The sequence below is a fragment of the Moschus berezovskii genome, chromosome 16 (genome assembly GCF_049115385.1).
Source record: "Moschus berezovskii isolate FMDL1 chromosome 16, NW_MosBer_1.0, whole genome shotgun sequence".
Taxonomy (NCBI): Eukaryota; Metazoa; Chordata; class Mammalia; order Artiodactyla; family Moschidae; genus Moschus; species Moschus berezovskii.
In genome coordinates, this window is record NC_142475.1 from 8166118 (window position 1) to 8183997 (window position 17880).

Below are 17880 nucleotides of genomic sequence, written 5' to 3' on the forward strand. Positions count from 1 at the left end.
TGTCTTAAGTGTAGTGATCCCAGCAAATATAAAAAATGTCTTTAAGGAGCTAATAGAAAAGTTCCTTGAAATAAAAAAGAACTGTATCTACAAATCAAAATCGCATACTGTATAGCAGGAAAAAAGAAGGAAGAATGATGAATACTGAGATATATTCTGATTGTTACGGACTTTCAAACCTGAGAAGGAATATGGTGACATGCAAGTCACCTAAAAAGGGGGGAAAGGGCCCTGGCACGAGGTGGGGGTGCAGAAGTACAAATAATTTCCACACTCTTCACAGCAAGGAGTCAACAAACAGTTATCTAAAAGCAATACGCAGTTTGAAGCAAAAGCTGACTCTAATCTGACCGTGTTTTTCTCTACAGGTCTCAGGAAATACCTAGAAAGAAGAAACATTCACACAAGTTCAGCAGTGCTTTCACTTTACTTCTTTCGATCACTCTGTCTCCCCCCTCCCCTCCTCAATAAGGAGATGTCTGGAACATTATGCATCTGACGTTTAAATGGGTAACTGGGGTTTTACGTTCTTCATCCTTTTGTTTACTATTGTAATTCTTTGGAATGCACATCTATAAAATGAGAAAGCAAATTATTCTTTCAAAAAGAAAGAACTAAAGGATGGTATATCCATTCTTCCGTTTTCTGACAGTAAATAATCCTGACAACCCTATTTTTTGAGTGATCTAACAATTTTTTGATTTTAAAAGACAAATTTCTAAATACTACATTTAACCCATAATAAAGCAAAATATAAGTCCTGAGATGTTACCAAGTACCAAAACCAGCTTTTGTTCTGCACTGTGGGGATATGCAAACCACAAAAACCCAGGCTCTCCTCTAATAGCTGTGTGGGAAATGAGCATTATCAAAGAAAACCCACGACAAGGAATAAAGGACTCCAGCATTAAAGGGTGAAACGGGAACAAACTCTACAACACACAAAAAACACTGCAAATAAACTTGCTTGTCTTGACCCTGATACAAACTGAAAGAAAGAAATTTTAAAAAATCTCACTAGGCTTATAATGACAGGTTAGCCTTCACTCAAGCTTCAGGTCCAAATATGTATTAACTAGCTGAATGGTCCAAAAACATCACAAGCAGAGATTAAAGGAGTCTCATATTTCTGGAGGAAATAAACCTGAAATTAGACTTAAGGATTCCCAACAGAACAAGTTCCCAAGGAAAATGAGCAGTTCACATTCAAAGATGACAAAATATGTATTTGGAAACAAGGCACCGTGAGAGAGAACTAGATTAAACATACCAACACTTTAGGTACTGAATATAAAACAGAAACTTTAAAATATCAGCAGGGAACAAGATTTAGAAATAAATGAAATGTGCTTTCTGAAATGAAACCATACAGTATATTGAGTGAAAATTCAATGGATGAACGAAATACCAGCCAGATAGATCTGATGAGAGAAGTATTAAACTGGAAGACAATCTGAAGAAATTATCAAAAGTAAAATGCAAAGAAACAAAGCAGTGAAATATCTAGAAAGGAGCTAAGATACATTGAGAAGAAACAGGGACTTCTGTCACATCAGAGTGTAAGAAAGTGACATTGCCCCTACTCCCTAATTACCAAACAGCCTGTTGAGACGATCAGTGAAGCCCACCTTTGGTTTCCAGGAACAGTGGATAATCAGGCAACACAAAGAACCAAGAAGACAACTTTCTAGCTCTGGATGTGGACTTCGATTCTCTCTCAATTCAGTGGTCATGTGTCTCTGAAATCTTAACTGCCACGTAGTACTTCTGTACTAAAAGGCTCCTCAATTTAATGAATTTTTGTTCAATTCTTTAGTTTAGAAAAAGGGGTTGAAAGAATTATGGATCAGGTGGACAGTCCTGTTATAGAATATACACTAGGGACTCACAACACCCAGAAAGTAAAGGAAGCATATTTTTGTATTCTCTCCTCTGAGTTCTCATTAGAGTTTATAAACACATGTAGCTGATTATCTGTAAAACAGTGAGTTTTTGTAAACCACATCCTAACATGGAGAGCTGTATAGCTGTTCATATTTTTCCCAAAAGAGCAATTTTATAACTGAGGTTTGGGTTCCTGAGGCTTAGGCAGCAAATTAGTTGCAGATATGATCAGTAAATTTAGAAGTCCCTTAAAGAAGTGTCATGGAAAGATGCAAATTAATCTTAATGCTCCGTAACTCAGGAATTTTGCTGAATGAATAACCTTAGGTCAGTTACGTTTGATTTTTAAGAATTTGCTCTAAGGAAATCACAAGGGATCAAATAATCAAACAAGTTACTGGGTCTGGGTTGCTACCGACCTCCATTTCCTGCCTCAACCACTCTTCTAGCTCTGTATTCTTTCGAGCATGATGAGCTATGAGATCTGATCCTCCAATGATCTGTGGAAGTTTTCCTGCTCCAGGAAATGTGACCTGTTAGACAGAAAACCTTGTTAAACGCACTAAACAATTAAGATAATCATATTTAAAAAAAACAAAAAACCTTAAAAACACAAAGACTGTAAATCGCATATAAGTACTAAACATATTTATATCCTCTAAATGCAGATGAGTGTAAGAGGGAGGATGCTGAGTCATTTCACTGATTTGTGTATACACAGAAAAATTCACACACATCTCTTCATTAGAGGCACTCCTGTTAAACTTCTTTTAGCTTAAAAATTTAATTCCTTTAGTCTCAAAAAATTTCCTTGGCCAAGGATATTAGTATTTTTAAGGGTTTTAAATTTTTCCAATTTCCAGAAGTTTGTACTACTTTATACTTTCACCACTCCTGTGCCAGCAGTGAATATTATATTGCTTTTTATGTGGTTAACTTCATTAATTAAAAAATTTAGTATGTCTTTTGCATTTTAATTTAATGAGATTTTGTAATATGATATTGAACGCGAATGCCCGTATGCTATTCATGTGGGGTGGAAAATAAGTGGGAGATATTTCCCACTGTCCACTCTAAGTAGAAGAGATTCTTCCTGTTAAATGGCGTTCAGAACACTTTAATAATATTATAATACTCTAAATGGCTCTAAAGTCATAGGCAGAAAACTAATGTTAATAGTAGCTCACATTTGAGAGGAAAAAGCTACCACACCCTGTAGTCACAGCAAAAATCATATAGATCATGTTCTGGAGAAAAGCAGTCTTTAATAGAAATCACTTTTGAAAACATTACTATATTCTGATCAAATGCATAAGCAAAACCTAGCAGGTCAACAGTAGCATGGAGCAAGAAACAAACACCCTACAAGAGACAACAAAGAAAATACAGATGGAATGGAAATATTCTTTCAGCACTCCACGGTTTCATCGCTGAGGACACAGGTTTGACTCCTAGTTGGATATTAAGATCCTGTAAGCTGCACTGAGCAACCAAAAGATGACCAAAACAAGAAAGAAGAACTAGGAGGACCCTAGCCAAAAGCCTGCTGTGTAAGGCAGAAAAAACCAGGTAAACAGCACCCTTTAAAGAATCCAACCTTAATAAAGTTTTATATATTAAGTGTCAGGGTACATACTTAACTAGAGTAACTTTTAACTATTTTAAGCAGAAGAAATAGCATCAGTTTTCAATATAAACCGCTTTTATTACTATTTAGTATATTTCTAAAAACATTTCAAACACTGCACTCTTGTTGCATCGTAAAGGAATACATACCTTTTTGAATTTCTTGAAATTCTTTAGTTCACCATAATCATTATTCACACTGGATGCATTTCTGGAGGTGGAGTTATGTACCACCAGTGATCGAAATTCAGTCAGTAACACTTTCCTCGGAAGAGTCTCATCACCATCCTGAAGTTCACCATTGTTCTTAAACAGTGTTAAGATGGAGGAAATAAGAAGAAAAAGGAAAATTACTTGTCACTTAAAGAACCTCTAAAAAAAGTTCAAATATCTGAAAAAACAGTAAAAAAAAAAAAGTTTATTTCTGACATCTGAACTTTGTACTTGAAATCAAATCTTATCTATTTCAAAACCAGAAAATTACTCAAGTAGTATTTCTGACTCTAACTTCAGAAACATTTATAACATACTCATGTATGACAAAAGACTAAAAAGTCATAAAGTATTTGAAATTTAATAGCATATTCTAATAAAAATCATCCCAATAAACAATTTATCTTCTTGTATATATTTTCTTGGCAAGAAACAGTTTGCTTCTTTTCATTAAAACCATACACTGAGATTATTATATAATCGATTCTACAAGTTATCTGTACTATGCTTAAGTTTTCTTGATTTTCAATAATTATGTTTTTTATTAGTTTGGACACCTCAAAAAACTCAACCACTAATTCTGGGCACACCACCTCATTAACTGAAAGCCACTTTTAAATTCCAGATTAACAATCATTTAATCAGTGTGAAGATTCCTTTCTGTTGCTGGAAGAGATTCTTTATGTCATTTACTATTAACTAAGTAGTTACATATGCACGTTGTTAACAGCTGCCCACGGCTAACCATCTTAGTTTTTTAAACTGCTTTACTATATATCCATTTGCAAGCTGCTAACAGGACTAAGATTGTCGGGGAGAGATGAAAAAACAGAAAAATCAAAAGAAAAGGTTCATGTGACAGTGACAGAATGTAATCATGAACTTATAAAATAACATAGCCTAATATTTTTGTAGTTTGTTCTAGAGTTTACAAATATTTCAGATCCATTATTCTATTTTATGTAAACAACAACTCTACTGTAGCAATATCAACTCTTCTTATAAACAAAAGACTTGAAGTTTGTAAATGTGAAAACGACCTATTAAAGGCCTCATCTTTGGAGCAGAGGGCAGAGAATCACACTCATGCTTTCTCCACATTCTTTTTGCTATACCATGTTTATAATATGATCTGTCCACTTCCAGAGGAAGTATAATTATGAAATAGACCAAAAGTATAGAAACAGAATCAGTTTTAATCCTAAGAATGAAGACTCGTAAAAAAATAAATGAAATGACAGTCAACGTAAGTCAAATCTTTATAAAAATTTAAAAATTCCTCACAGGAAGTTCTTTAGTTGACCAGAGTGATTCTTTCTTGAGCTCACACTTCTTCTCAATTTCATTTTCTTGCTAAAGAAATAAAAAATATGGTTCATAAGAGTTACAAGATGGAACCTTTCTGAAAAGCTTAGAGATTATTCATGTTCTTGATCTATGACTTTCGAGTATCTTTCCTAGAGAAACTATGAGATGAGAATAGAAATATATTTAGAAAAAAACTGTAGGATGAGTTATAAGAGTAAGCAACTGGAAGCAACCTAAGTTCATATAAGTTATACAAAGGGTACAATATGAGAAATGATCATAATATAAAGGAATTACAATGGCTGTAAAATTGCATTAACATTTGAGTCCAATTTGAAAAGTAAGATTTAAAGAAGAAAATGCCAAAATATTAACTGTGGTTATCTACAGAAGATAGGATTATCAACAAATTGTTATATTTTTATTTTTCATATTTCGACATGATTGTGTATCACTTTTATAGTCAAAATTAAAAAATTTTTAAGGAAGTCTATCTAAATTTATTTAGAATTGAATGTTAAATATTCTTAATCCAGGAAGAGTTATTTTAATTGTTCAAGGTATTTATCTATAAAAAAATGGAGACTCCCTTGCATAAAATCATACTATCCTTCATATTCATACATCCAGCTCATGTACTAGATAAAAGTACATTACACAGATAACTTTCTAATACTTTCAATAAAAATGACAATCCCTTTGGATACAATAGGGGGGCATATCATTTTATATCAAACTTTCAATGATTCAGTAATAAAAATGCAGAATAACATTAATAATAAGTTGGAAAGAAAAAGCAAAATGTACTCTGAGCTTGCTTAGACTAAAGAAATTAATGTTATTTATCAGTAGTAAGATTAAAAATGTCTATTCCAAGGCTACCACATGCCTTTTCATTGAGTATTTTCACATACATCACCCTGTAAGTTGTTACCACAATCACATTTTTAACCCCCTACCTTTTTTTCCCCATTCTGTCTTACTCCCTTCAAACTTGCTCATCCCCTTGAGCAAGTTTTTATTTCCTATCTCAGAGAATCACACTATAAAACCATACCCAGAGTTTGGACTGTAAGCTTGGGAATTTTCCAATACTTTTTCCTCTCTCCTCATTTCCCTTATTAAGTCAATCACCAAGTCCTAGAGATTCTACCTCCTAAAGTTCTATCAAACGTATCCTCTCAGACTGCCTTTCATGTTAGCATGCCCAATGCCTAGAATGAATGAATGACACTCTGAGAAAGCTGACAAAGGGAACAGCCAAAAGAATAGGGTGAACCAAGGATTTCCGTCCCAGTGTCAAGACCTACATGGGTCAGCTTGGCAAGTTACACAACTCCTATTGCCGGTTTCCAAATCTGTTCAGTGTGCACAGTACTACCTCGGCGTACGTTGCTGTAAACAGCATGATGGTATCCAGTAAATGACAGGTATAGCTGCCAGGCTTTCAAAGATGCTACAGGCTAGCCTAGTAAAGACAAGCCTGTATTCTTTACTCAGACAGTAAAGAATCTGCCTGCAATGTGGGAGACCTAGGTTTGATCCCTGGGTTGGGAAGGTCCCCTGGGGGAGGAGGGCATGGCAACCCACTCCAGTACTCTTGCCTGGAGAATCCCATGGAGAGAGGAGCCTTGTGGGCTACGGTCCATGGGGTCAGAGTCAGACACAACCGAGTGACTGAGCACATAGTGTTTAAGAGGAGAGGAAACCTTAATTCAAAGTAGAAGGGTGGACAAGAGCTGAAGAAGAGACTTCTGTAGACAGTGGGTGCTGTCAGAAGGAATGTTAACAAGGAGGTGGAGTCGTGTCGGCATTTTATGAAGACTGGGGAATTGAAAGCAAAGCCAAGACTCTGGCACAGCTGTCATTCACATAAGGATAAACTCCTAACAGGGGTATCTAGCTAATAGCTTTCTATTTTAGCTTATAGGAAATCTTACAGACATGCTAGAATCCATATTTAATCCCTAAACAGAAAAATGATCATTCTACTATCAATGTATTTGAGAAAACATCCTTCTGATATACTGCTAAGGAATCCAATGCCAGACAGAAGTATCACAATTTTGCCTTCTTGAGCTTCCCTGGTGGCTCGGTGGTGAAGAACCTGCCTGCAATGCAGGAGACGTGGCAGGAGCTGCAGGTTCAACTCCTGGGTTGGGAAGATCCCCTGGAGAAAAATATGGCAATCCATTCCAGTATTCTCACTTGGATTTCCTTTTGCAAAAAAAGTTTTAAAAAATTACCTTACATTGAAAGCAAAACTACTTTCGTTAACAAGGTTCTTACTGAAAAAGCATGAAAACAGTGCTTTAGCTTTAGTACCCCAGAAGCGTGTCACAATCAAGTTGCTACTCGCTCTCCAAAAGCACGCTGCATATTTGTGTTGTACCACGTTTTCATTCAGATTGTCATGAATTCTTAAAGGAAAAAAAGAGGACAAAGGAAATTATGCTGCAGAATCATAGAGCAAAATAAAATAATTATATTCCCTGGTATCATTGTACAGCATATAAACCTTGGCATTAAATGAAAGGTCTTTCCAGGTCCACAAAAATCTGTTTAATGGTTCTCATACCACTGGAGGGTATATACTGCTCACTTCTTATCTCTCCCACTATAGGCCCTAATGCCCAATTCCTTGAGTGACATGAGCCCTGGGAGAAGGTGTGATCAAAGCAGGTCATATGAATTAATTAGCAGACAGGACTGACCAAAGTATCCTGTGACTAAAACTACAACTCTGTCAGACAGAGCTGTGGTACTGCCGAGTGGTGGACCCATCTGCAAAAGAATTTAAGAAAAAGAAAAAAAAGCCTATTAAAAAAGATATAAACTATGTAAAAAGACAAGAAGACTAGAAAAAAAATCAGGAAAAATTAGAAATATAGGAGGATAGGGTCCCACAAGGAAAAGGCATTCCCAAAGGCATGGCCAAGGTAATGTAAATAGGGCCTGACTTTCTAAAGACTGTAGTATTAAGTAGTAGCCAGAACACAGATTCTTGTACAGTCTGGACCTGAAGTGACAATGAAAACTCAGAGTTAAAGTAGAATAAATATATCTAATAAGTATCTTTATAAAGGGATATAAATTTATTAAACTTAGGACATCATCCCTTGGATTTCATCAAATGCCATATTAAACAAACTTATCTAATTCTCCACTACAATGGAAATTGCTACAGAAGTGACTTATAGGATATATAAACCTCTTGGTTCAATTAATCTTTTATGTAACGTGACAACTAATCTTAAAACTTTGATAATAAAGGACTTGTCTGTCTCTGAAGTTCTCAGTCTTGCTAACAGATATCTCAGGATCCATTCTTTTTCTCCCTTATTAATATAACTTTTATATTAATTAAGGGACAGTGTTGTCCTAAGTGATGTACTAAGTTTAAAAGCATTTCCCAGACCCTTTTGGGAGATTGAGGGCTAGGGCTGGGATTGGCAAAGACCATAACTAAATCTTGGCCAACAACCAAAGTTGTCAAGTGAAGTTTCTGAGAAAGCTCCTTAGACTGGACTCAAGCGGAAAGCCCTTTACCCTGGTTCCTTTCCACCTTCTTCCTCCCAGGCAAGCTGACCTGATGGCCAGAGGTGCCATCTCATGGAGCAGAAAGACAGACACCAAGGAAATTAATACCAGCAACTACCAAGCAGCTTAGGTTACCTACCTCTGGGCATCTTCTATAAGAAAAAAAAAATCTTATTTAAGCCACTGATCTTAGAATTTTTAAAGACAGCAAAGGAATTTTTAACTAATACAATGCAGGAATTTTTTCTGGAAAGAAAATTGGACATGCTGAATCAGGATCTCTGGGCCTTTGGTCTGGGAATCCCTATTTTTAAAAGCTCACCAGGTGATTCTGATGCACTGATCCAAAGAAGGCATTAAGTATTCACTCATAAGAAGTAATGAACAGCGAAGACTCTTTCCTTCATATGAAGATATCAGTGTATAGGCTAAGTGAAGTGAAAGTCACTCAGTCGTGTCCGACTCTTTGTGACCCCATGGACTATACAGTCCATGGATTCTCCAGGCCAGAATACTGGAGCAGGTGGCCGTTCCCTTCTCCAGGGGGTCGGCTAAACAGGACATATATTCTGATTCTTCGATAACAGTTATAGATGTATATAGTGCTTGATACACACTAGGTTCTCATCCTCAGTCACTCAATTGAGTCTGACTCTGCGACCCCATGGACTGTAGCCCACCAGGCTCCTCTGTCCATGGGACTTCCCAGGCAAGAATACTGTAGTAGGTTGCCATTTCCCACTCTAGAGGATGTTCCCGACCCAGGGATCGAATCTGCGCCTCCTGCATTTGGCAGGTAGATTCTTTACCACTGCACCACCAGGGAATCTTCAGATTCTCAACAAACGCTTATCAAATCGTTGTACCTGTGCTCTCACCTAATGCGGCAACTAATCTACAAACAGTAGGCTACTAAATAATACATAAAATATGAAATAATCTAAAAAATAATCTTTGTTGTCTTAGAACAAAGTGAGTAAAACAAATTACCAATATTTGTGAAAAGACGATGGAACATTAAAGATAAAAATGAAAATTAAAAATCTCTAATGATGTTACACTTGCTCTATCTTAAAAATTTAAGTAGATACTCTGTTTTGCTAACTTTCTTAATCTCCCAGGGCCTGTTTACTCTATTAAAGCACCTCCTATACTTAATATCATGGCCAAATATCTGATGTAATAAAATAGTACAGCCTGGAAATCTATTAAAACAATCATGAATAACAATTTTAGTTGTCGTCATCTATTATAAATAGTCAAGGAATCTTTGCATTTTTAACATTTACTTTATCAACCAACAAACTCATACTTAATACGGGATGTAGAAGATTCTATTTTTTTTCCCCAAATAGAATGGAGGACTGCTCATACTATCAATACAAATATCTAAAGTACTTTTTAACATTCTAAGTTCCTATTTGCAATACTTCTTAATAAACAATGTTACTTACAGTTATTTTGTTACTTTCTGGTTTTGTTTCATCATTAAAAGTGACATTTGTTTCTATATCCAATCTTGGCCTTTTTCTAACATTGATATCTTCCTCTTGTTTTTGAACTTTCACTTCGCTTTCTAACTCTAGTTCTGTATCCTTGAATAACTGTTCAAGTACTTCATCTTCTATGGCTAAATCATCGATTTCTTTTCTTTTCTTTGATTTTAGTTTTTCTGTAAAAAGAGACTTATTGGCATAATTTTTCACAGTGGGTTTTAAATCAGTATCCGCATATGAGTTATCTGGGTTTTTTTCCACAGGCACATTCTGAGACAGGTGCTCATCCTCATCTTTCCTTATCGAGGATGTAGCTGGTTGTGTTTGTTCTAAAAGAGAACAAGACATTTCCAATCTTGCTGATTTGGATAAAGACATTTCTTGATTTTCTTCATCCCTTTCCCTTGGGTTCAAAAAAGGAGAGAAGAAAACAAAAACAGAAAATGAACACAGCGAAGTAAGTTTTTAGTTTGGCAATATTTACCCCCTTTTTCATTTAATTGACAATATTCCTGGTTTTACTGATTAACAATCTCACCAGAAATAAAAAAAGTAGACATCTGAAAATAGTACATAATTCATACACACTTGACTGTTTTGATAGGACTGATCAATCCCATAGTTTAAATAAGAGAGATGTTTATCTTCTTTTTAAAAAGTTGCAATAGTTGATGAATCAGTGTGAAAGAAAAGGTAGAAGAATATAAAATACAAGACTTGTCAGGAAAAAAACAGCTTACTTTGTAATGTAGGGAACTTGTGGGCAAGGAAAAATTACCCTGGGACTAAAACCTGTTCAGTTCACGAGAGCAGATTCAAGACAGTAAGTTGAAGTGGCTAAATCCAGAATATAGTGTAAGATTATATACTGCAAGTAATATGTGAATATATGACTAAGTGTATTCTACATAATGCTGTATCGTTCACTCAGTAAGTGCTGAATACTTAACTCACTGAAACGGTACTGAGGCCAACAGAGACATACAAACTGGGTCTCTGCTCTCCGGATGACAGATGCACGCTGAACTGGAACAGTTAAGAGTGATGCCTTAATGACTCTAAACCAATGTCAGGGGCCTGATCAACCAACCAAGGGGTTTCTGTAATAACTCAAATAATCACAGTTTGAATTAGAAAGACAGCAACACAAACAGATGGAAAGAGATATTTACGAGACAGTTAAAATAAGAATCAACGCTACTGTGTTGGGAGGCAGAGGAGAAACAGTCAAAGGTGGCACAGTCAACTGCAAACAATGACACATGCAGTGCCATGACACGGGCAGAAAGTCTTAACGCCTACGCTTAGGGACAAAGCAGATTGCTGCGGAAAAGTAGGCGTGATATACTACCAGGTCAGGACCAAATATACCAATCGTTTATAACCTGAAATAAAACAATAGTAGGAAGAAAAGAAGTCCTCAATGGGAACAAAGTCAGAGAGGCAAAAAAATAAAACAGAAAAACTGGGACACTACCACAGAAAACCAAGAAGAAATCACAAGGAGAACAAAGGCTGAAGAGGTGAGTGTCACCGAAAGGCCACGAGAGGTGTGACGTGTGTCAGTGACCACTTTCAAGGATGTCGGGTCATGATGAAATACTGTTAGTTAAGAAATGTTTCACACAGGAATGGGGATAATAATGTCCTCTTATAAGTTTAACAGTGAATTTAAAAGACAAAGAGCAGTAGCTTCAGGAGGAAATCAAGTCAAGGGAAAGTTCTGAAAACTAAAATTGAGATAGAGTCTTTGAATATAGAAGAAAAGGACCTAGAAGAAGATACTAAAGGTGCTAGAAATTAAGAATAAATGATGAAGCATGGTCCTAGAGGAAATGAGAGACCTAACCAACGGAAACATGTAGGTCAAAAAAACTCAGGTGTGGGAAAGCTTTTCAGCAAATGAAACAACAGAAGGAAAAAAATGAGAGAAAGTCTAATGAACTTAGTGACTCTTGAGAGTCCCTTGGACCGCAAGGAGATCAACCAGTCAATCCTAGAGGAAATCAATCCTGAATATTCATTAGAAAGACTGATGCTGAAGCTGAAGCTCTAATACTCTGGCCACCTGATGTGAAGAGCCAACTCATTAGTAAAGACCCTGATGCTGGGAAAGATTGAAAGCAGGAGGAGAAGGGGACGACAGAGGACGAGATGGTTGGATGGCATCACTGATGCAATGGACATGAGTTTGAGCAAGCTCCAGGAGACGGTGAAGGACAGGGAAGCCTGGTGAGCTGCAGTCCATGGAGTTGCAAAGAATTGGACACCACTGAGCAGCTGAACAACAGCACCAGAAATGAACTTAGGTAAGAAGGCAATGTGGACATTTCTGAGAGGGAATAAGCTCAAAGGGCCACAGCTTTCTACAGAAGCATACTTACAGAGAATATGAACTTAGTACCATTCTTCAATTATAAAACAAGTATTGATATTTTTAGAGGCACAAAGCATTATTATTAAAAATTATACCTTTTTTTGGGAGAGGTAAGTGGCTGAAAATAGTCTTTGATGGAGTTGGTTTGCTGATGCTGAGAAGACCAACCTCTACTTTTATGTTTAGTCGGTGAAAGCTGATAGCTTGGGGCTTTCATCCTAACCAGAGTATTTGACACTATATTATTATTAGAGCTTATTTTGTGGGGTTTCTTCACAGCGGATGTTTCCTGTGAAAGTATTCTACATTTTGGTTCCATTCCAAATATTTTGGTTTCTTTCGGTCTTTCACTCAAATCCATACTGCAGCAAAAGAAAAGAATGTATGGTAAACAATCAAATTTACAGCAATTTTTATCCAGAAACAAAGTCCTTTAAGTAGTACTAATATAATACAGCTTTAGAATATAGTTGTCTTGAGATAACAGTTTATTGAATATATTTTATAATATATAGTACAAAATATCGTTCAAGAAAGCAGGTCCTCTGACATCAAAGCTCCCTGAAGGTAATGGATATCCTTCTCTCCACCCCCTACAGCACATACTGTCAGGCATGCTCTATAAAAAACTGCCAAACACACATGAAATAATAACCCTGTATCTTATTATAAATTAAACCATCATATTCCTAAGTGTTTCTTGCTTTAAAATTTTTAAATTACTTGCATGTAAAAAACAATGATAAAAACTAGAAATTCAGAAAAAGAACAAGCAGTAATTCCATTAGCAGATATAATGGGGTATTTCAATCACTTTCAGTGAACTGAAATGGTTATATTCCAACCAAAAGGAGACTAGAACTCTAGATTAACAGAAAAATATTTTAAACTCACACATAAACACACAGTTCTACAATGTATGGTTAAATAAATATTATCTTTGCTATTCTTATGGGTTTTTTTGCCATTCTTATTTCACAAAAAACCTAGAGTTGTCACTCAACTGACTTTCAAAAAATTAATAGTTTCTCTTTTAAAAGTTACACAGTTTCAATACAAAACATAGGTACAGTGAAAACTTAGTTATGGTATAATATAGTGCTACCACCCCACTCCAGTACTCTTGCCTGGAGAATCCCATGGACAGAGGAGCCTGGTGGGCTGCAGTCCATGGGGTCGCTAGGAGTCAGACACAGCTGAGCAACTTCACTTTCACTTTTCACTTTCATGCATTGGAGAAGGAAATGGCAACCCACTTCAGTATTCTTGCCTGGAGAATCCCAGGGACAGAGGAGCCTGTTGGGCTGCCATCTATGGGGTTGCACAGAGTTGGACACAACTGATGCGACTTAGCAGCAGCAGCAGTGCTACCATAAGTATCTTTCAATATGAATAATTCATTATGGATTTAAAATAGTGTCTTAAGTAAAAAACTGCCATAGGATACTTATGAGCTATCTCTGCTTTCCAAAAAAATCAAAAATCAATTTTAAAAAACCATCTTTACGTAGAGAACCATAAAACACCACTCACAAATAAAACTGTAATTCTTTGTAGTCTTCTATGTACATTTGCAAGGGATAAAAAAAACAACAACTTTATCTACTTCAGGAGTTGACAAACTACAACTTGCAGGACAAACAAGGCTGACCACTTGTTTTTGTAAATTAAGTTTTACTGGAGTATAGCCAGACTCATTCATTTACATGTGTCTATGGCTGCTTTAATTCTACAGTAGCGAGTTGAGTAGCTGTGACAGAGGTCAACAACCCATAGAGTCAAAAATATTATTTTCCAGTACTTTATAAAAAGTTCGCTAAACCCTGTCCCCAAATATTATTTTCCCTGGCATCCCACACTCCAAATACTTTATCTCCCAATAAATCACTTGATAAGGCATTGACTTTATTTCTTGAATATACTATTAATTTATTACTAGAATAATAACAATAGTTCATTATCAATGAAGCTTTACCATGTATCTGCTTGTTCTGATTCTGTGTCAGCTACATTTGCAGTATTCACTGAGGCATTTGGCATTAAATTTTCATTGGCTGGTAAGGCTTGGGAAAGGCTTGGACCTGGAGTTGTTGTCTTCAACCCTGCAAATCACAGAAGTGAAAGAAAGAATCACAATTGCTAGACACAAGAAGGACATTTGGTCATGGAAAGTTGCTAGGAGTGAGCCACATTGAGGGAATTAACTATAGCACACAGTTTTCTCCAAATACTCAACAGCCTGTAAGCAGCAGCCTACTGGCATCTGTGATGAACTTATCTGAACCAAATCATGTTAAAATTACATCAAATTTACATCAATTGTTTCCTATTAAACAATTATCAACTTAAATAAAAATAAACTCAACTTAAATTCTAATTCAAATTATGCTTTAGTCAGGAGACCAAAAAATTAAAATTTCTCCCCCCACAAAAAGTATTCTAGTATATCCACACAAATCAAAATCAAGGAAAATTTAATTTTCAGAAGGAATATACTATTTGAAGAGATAAACAGTTTTAGACATATATTTTTTGGCTACTCCAGAAAAGTATAATGATCACTTCATCATTTTATACACAAGGAAAGAAATTTAACTCAAGTGCCACTCTTCTGGAATACTTTTCTTAAACCTCCCACACTGAATTACGTGCCCTTTATTTTGGCTCCCCTACCACCCTTTACATCACTCTATTAACTGTTAACACACTCTTTTTAACTTTTTAATGCTGTGTGACCTGTATTACTTAAACTGTCTGTGCCTTAGTTTCCTCGTTTATGAAATGAGGATAACTATAATATTTTCCTCACATGTTTTAAGGGCAAAATGAATTGATAGATGGATAGCACTTAGAAAAATCCTGGAACATAGTTAAGGACTATGCAAGTGCTGCTGCTGCTGCTGCTAAGTCGCTTCAGTCGTGTCCGACTCTGTGCGACCCCACAGACGGCAGCCCACCAGGCTCCTCTGTCCCTGGGATTCTCCAGGAAAGAACACTGGAGGGGTCGCCGTTTCCTTCTCCAATGCACGCACGCACACTCAGTCACCTCAGTCGTGTCTGACTCTGTGCGATCCTATGGACAGCAGCCCACCAGGCTCTTCCGTCCACAGGATTCTCCAGGCAAGAGTACTGGAGTGGGTGCCCCTTCCTTCTCCATGCAAGTGCCAGCTGTTATCATTATCTCCATGTTACACCATGCTTGTTACTTGCTCTCACTAGACTTGGAACCTCCTTGAGAACAGGAACCGAGTCTTGCTCATTTCTATATCCCCAATCTCTGAGCAATGTTTGGTATATAATGGATATAAACAAGTTAATGGAATTAAAAAAACTGAAAAAAATTTTAAGTTGACATTTACTAAGTATCAAAACTAAATCATCACTGTTAGATCCTCCTGATATAGGATGTATTTAATAAATGTTTATTACTAATTCCAAATTCAGGTATTTAACTTACTTCTATCACTCTCATTATTTGAGCACCTTAAAAGCTCACTGGCATTCCTTTTATATACATACCCTAAAATTCATTTTCACTTGAACAGTTTACGAAAACCAGTAATTAAACATGGGCATATAATCACTGAAAGAAACGCATGGTGGTGGTTGCTTAGTCGCTGAACTGCGTCGCTATCTTGCGACCCCACGGACTGTAGCCCGCCAGGCTCCTCTGTCCATGGGATTCTCCAGGAAAGAATACTGGAGTGGGTTGCTATTTCCTTCTCCAGGGGATCTCACCAACCCAGGAATTGAACCTGGGTTTCCAGCATGGCAGGCATATTCTTTACCAACTGAGCTACGAGGCAAGCCCAGAGGAAACACATGAATTGAACCTAATGAACCAGAGTAACTGTCCCTCAACAGCAAGATGAAAGACAGTGCTCTCCTTAGAACACCACAATGAGAGGGGTCCGCTCCACCCTGTTCACCTCTTTGTTCCAAGTTTGTAGAATAATTAACGGCATATAACAACGGGTCAAAAAATACCTGTTGAAAGATAAGGGAATGAATATGAAAGGAAAAGAGGAAACAGAGGATGAAGAAAAAGGAGGAAATGCATTCACTCTGCTCCCCCCAAACTAGCTGTGTTCTAAAACTGTTTATGAGTCAGATGGCTATGATTCGGAACCCACACAGACCTACCTATGAATACATGCAAGAAATTATAACACATTTTACCAATTTCTTATGACCATGTTTCCATATGAAATAACACAACAGAAAAGGTACTGGTCTAGTAGTCAGAAAACCCAAATTTTAGAACTGTCTTGGCCATTTTGGAGCTTTTCCCAGGAGGCTCAGCAATAAAGAGTCTGCTTGCCAATGCAGGAAACACAAGTTTGATCCCTGGGTTGGGAAAATCCCCTGGAAGAGGAAAGGCAACCCACAGCAGTATTCTTGCCTGGAAAATCCATGGACAGAGGAGCCTGGCGGCCTATAGTTCATGGGGCTGCAAACAGTCAGACATGACTTAGCAACTGAGCACACACACTCTTGGCCATTTTATTTATAGGACCTTAACTTTCTTAGCCTTCAGGTCTCTTACCTTTTAATATTAGAAAGAGTAGATGATCTCTAAGGACCTTCTGGCCATAAATACCTTTCTAACAGCAGAAATGTAATAAAAACTTTGATAAATGATAAAACTTTGTTGGCCCATCCAAGCAAAGATAATCTTATGTACCTACCAGTAACTTAGTTCAATTAAGCCAATATTCATATCAACTACAAACAAATACTGTGCTTGGTGATGTCAGAGAATTCGAAATTAATAAAAGCTTACAATCAATCCAGTGGCTGAAAGAGGCATGGAAACAACTGGTGACATTTCAAAGTAGAAAGAAACTCTAACTGGAATGCAAAAAAGGAAAGTTACTGGGATAAATAAAACAGAATAATTAACCTGGAGAAGAGTAGTGAGAGAGGAAAAAGACTTAGAAAAGCTTCATGAAGGAGGTGTGCGTTTGTGAAATGAGGCAGACTTTGAAGAGCAGTGTGATGAGCACGGTCACGGAGCATGGCACATCCACAAACGCAGCATGTTATAAATAAGCTATTTTATTATAAGTTAGAATTATTCCCAAATCAATTGAGAAATTCTAAAAAAACATGTCACATATATTCTCTAGGGAAGTTTACTAAACAAAAGAGATGAGGATGGAAAGAGATAGGCCACAGCTAAACTGTTGAAAGCTCAAATGTCTAGACAAAGGGCTTAAGGATTTATTTGACAGATAATAAGAACAAGCAAAAGTTTTTAGGAAACAGGAAGGTGGTTCTAGCGGCAAGGTGAAAAATTAACTGTACAGATGAATATGGAGGCAGGGCTCTCACTGGGGGCAACTGTAACAGCCCTCAGGAAAGAAAGATACGGAGGGTTCAAATAGGGCAGTATCTGGATGGTAGCAAGTCTCGAGAGCAGAAGCTACAGAGGGA

At 36.8% G+C, this 17880-nt stretch overlaps 1 protein-coding gene across 3 annotated transcripts in view; it reads right to left on the bottom strand.

Annotated features, from left to right (window-relative positions):
- NBN (nibrin) overlaps window positions 1–17880 on the bottom strand; it is a 59411-nt gene that overhangs the window by 7857 nt on the left and 33674 nt on the right. The window contains exons 9-14 of one of the 3 annotated variants that reach the window (XM_055432586.2): window positions 14420–14546; window positions 12540–12806; window positions 10026–10470; window positions 5008–5076; window positions 3661–3816; window positions 2304–2417 (exon numbers count right to left, since the gene is read on the bottom strand). In XM_055432586.2, coding sequence (XP_055288561.2) covers window positions 2304–2417; window positions 3661–3816; window positions 5008–5076; window positions 10026–10470; window positions 12540–12806; window positions 14420–14546 — 1178 coding nt within the window. Of the gene's footprint in view, window positions 1–2303; window positions 2418–3660; window positions 3817–5007; window positions 5077–5101; window positions 7452–10025; window positions 10471–12539; window positions 12807–14419; window positions 14547–17880 lie in introns of those variants that run through there. The other 2 variants (XM_055432587.2, XM_055432589.2) reach the window with 2 other exon arrangements.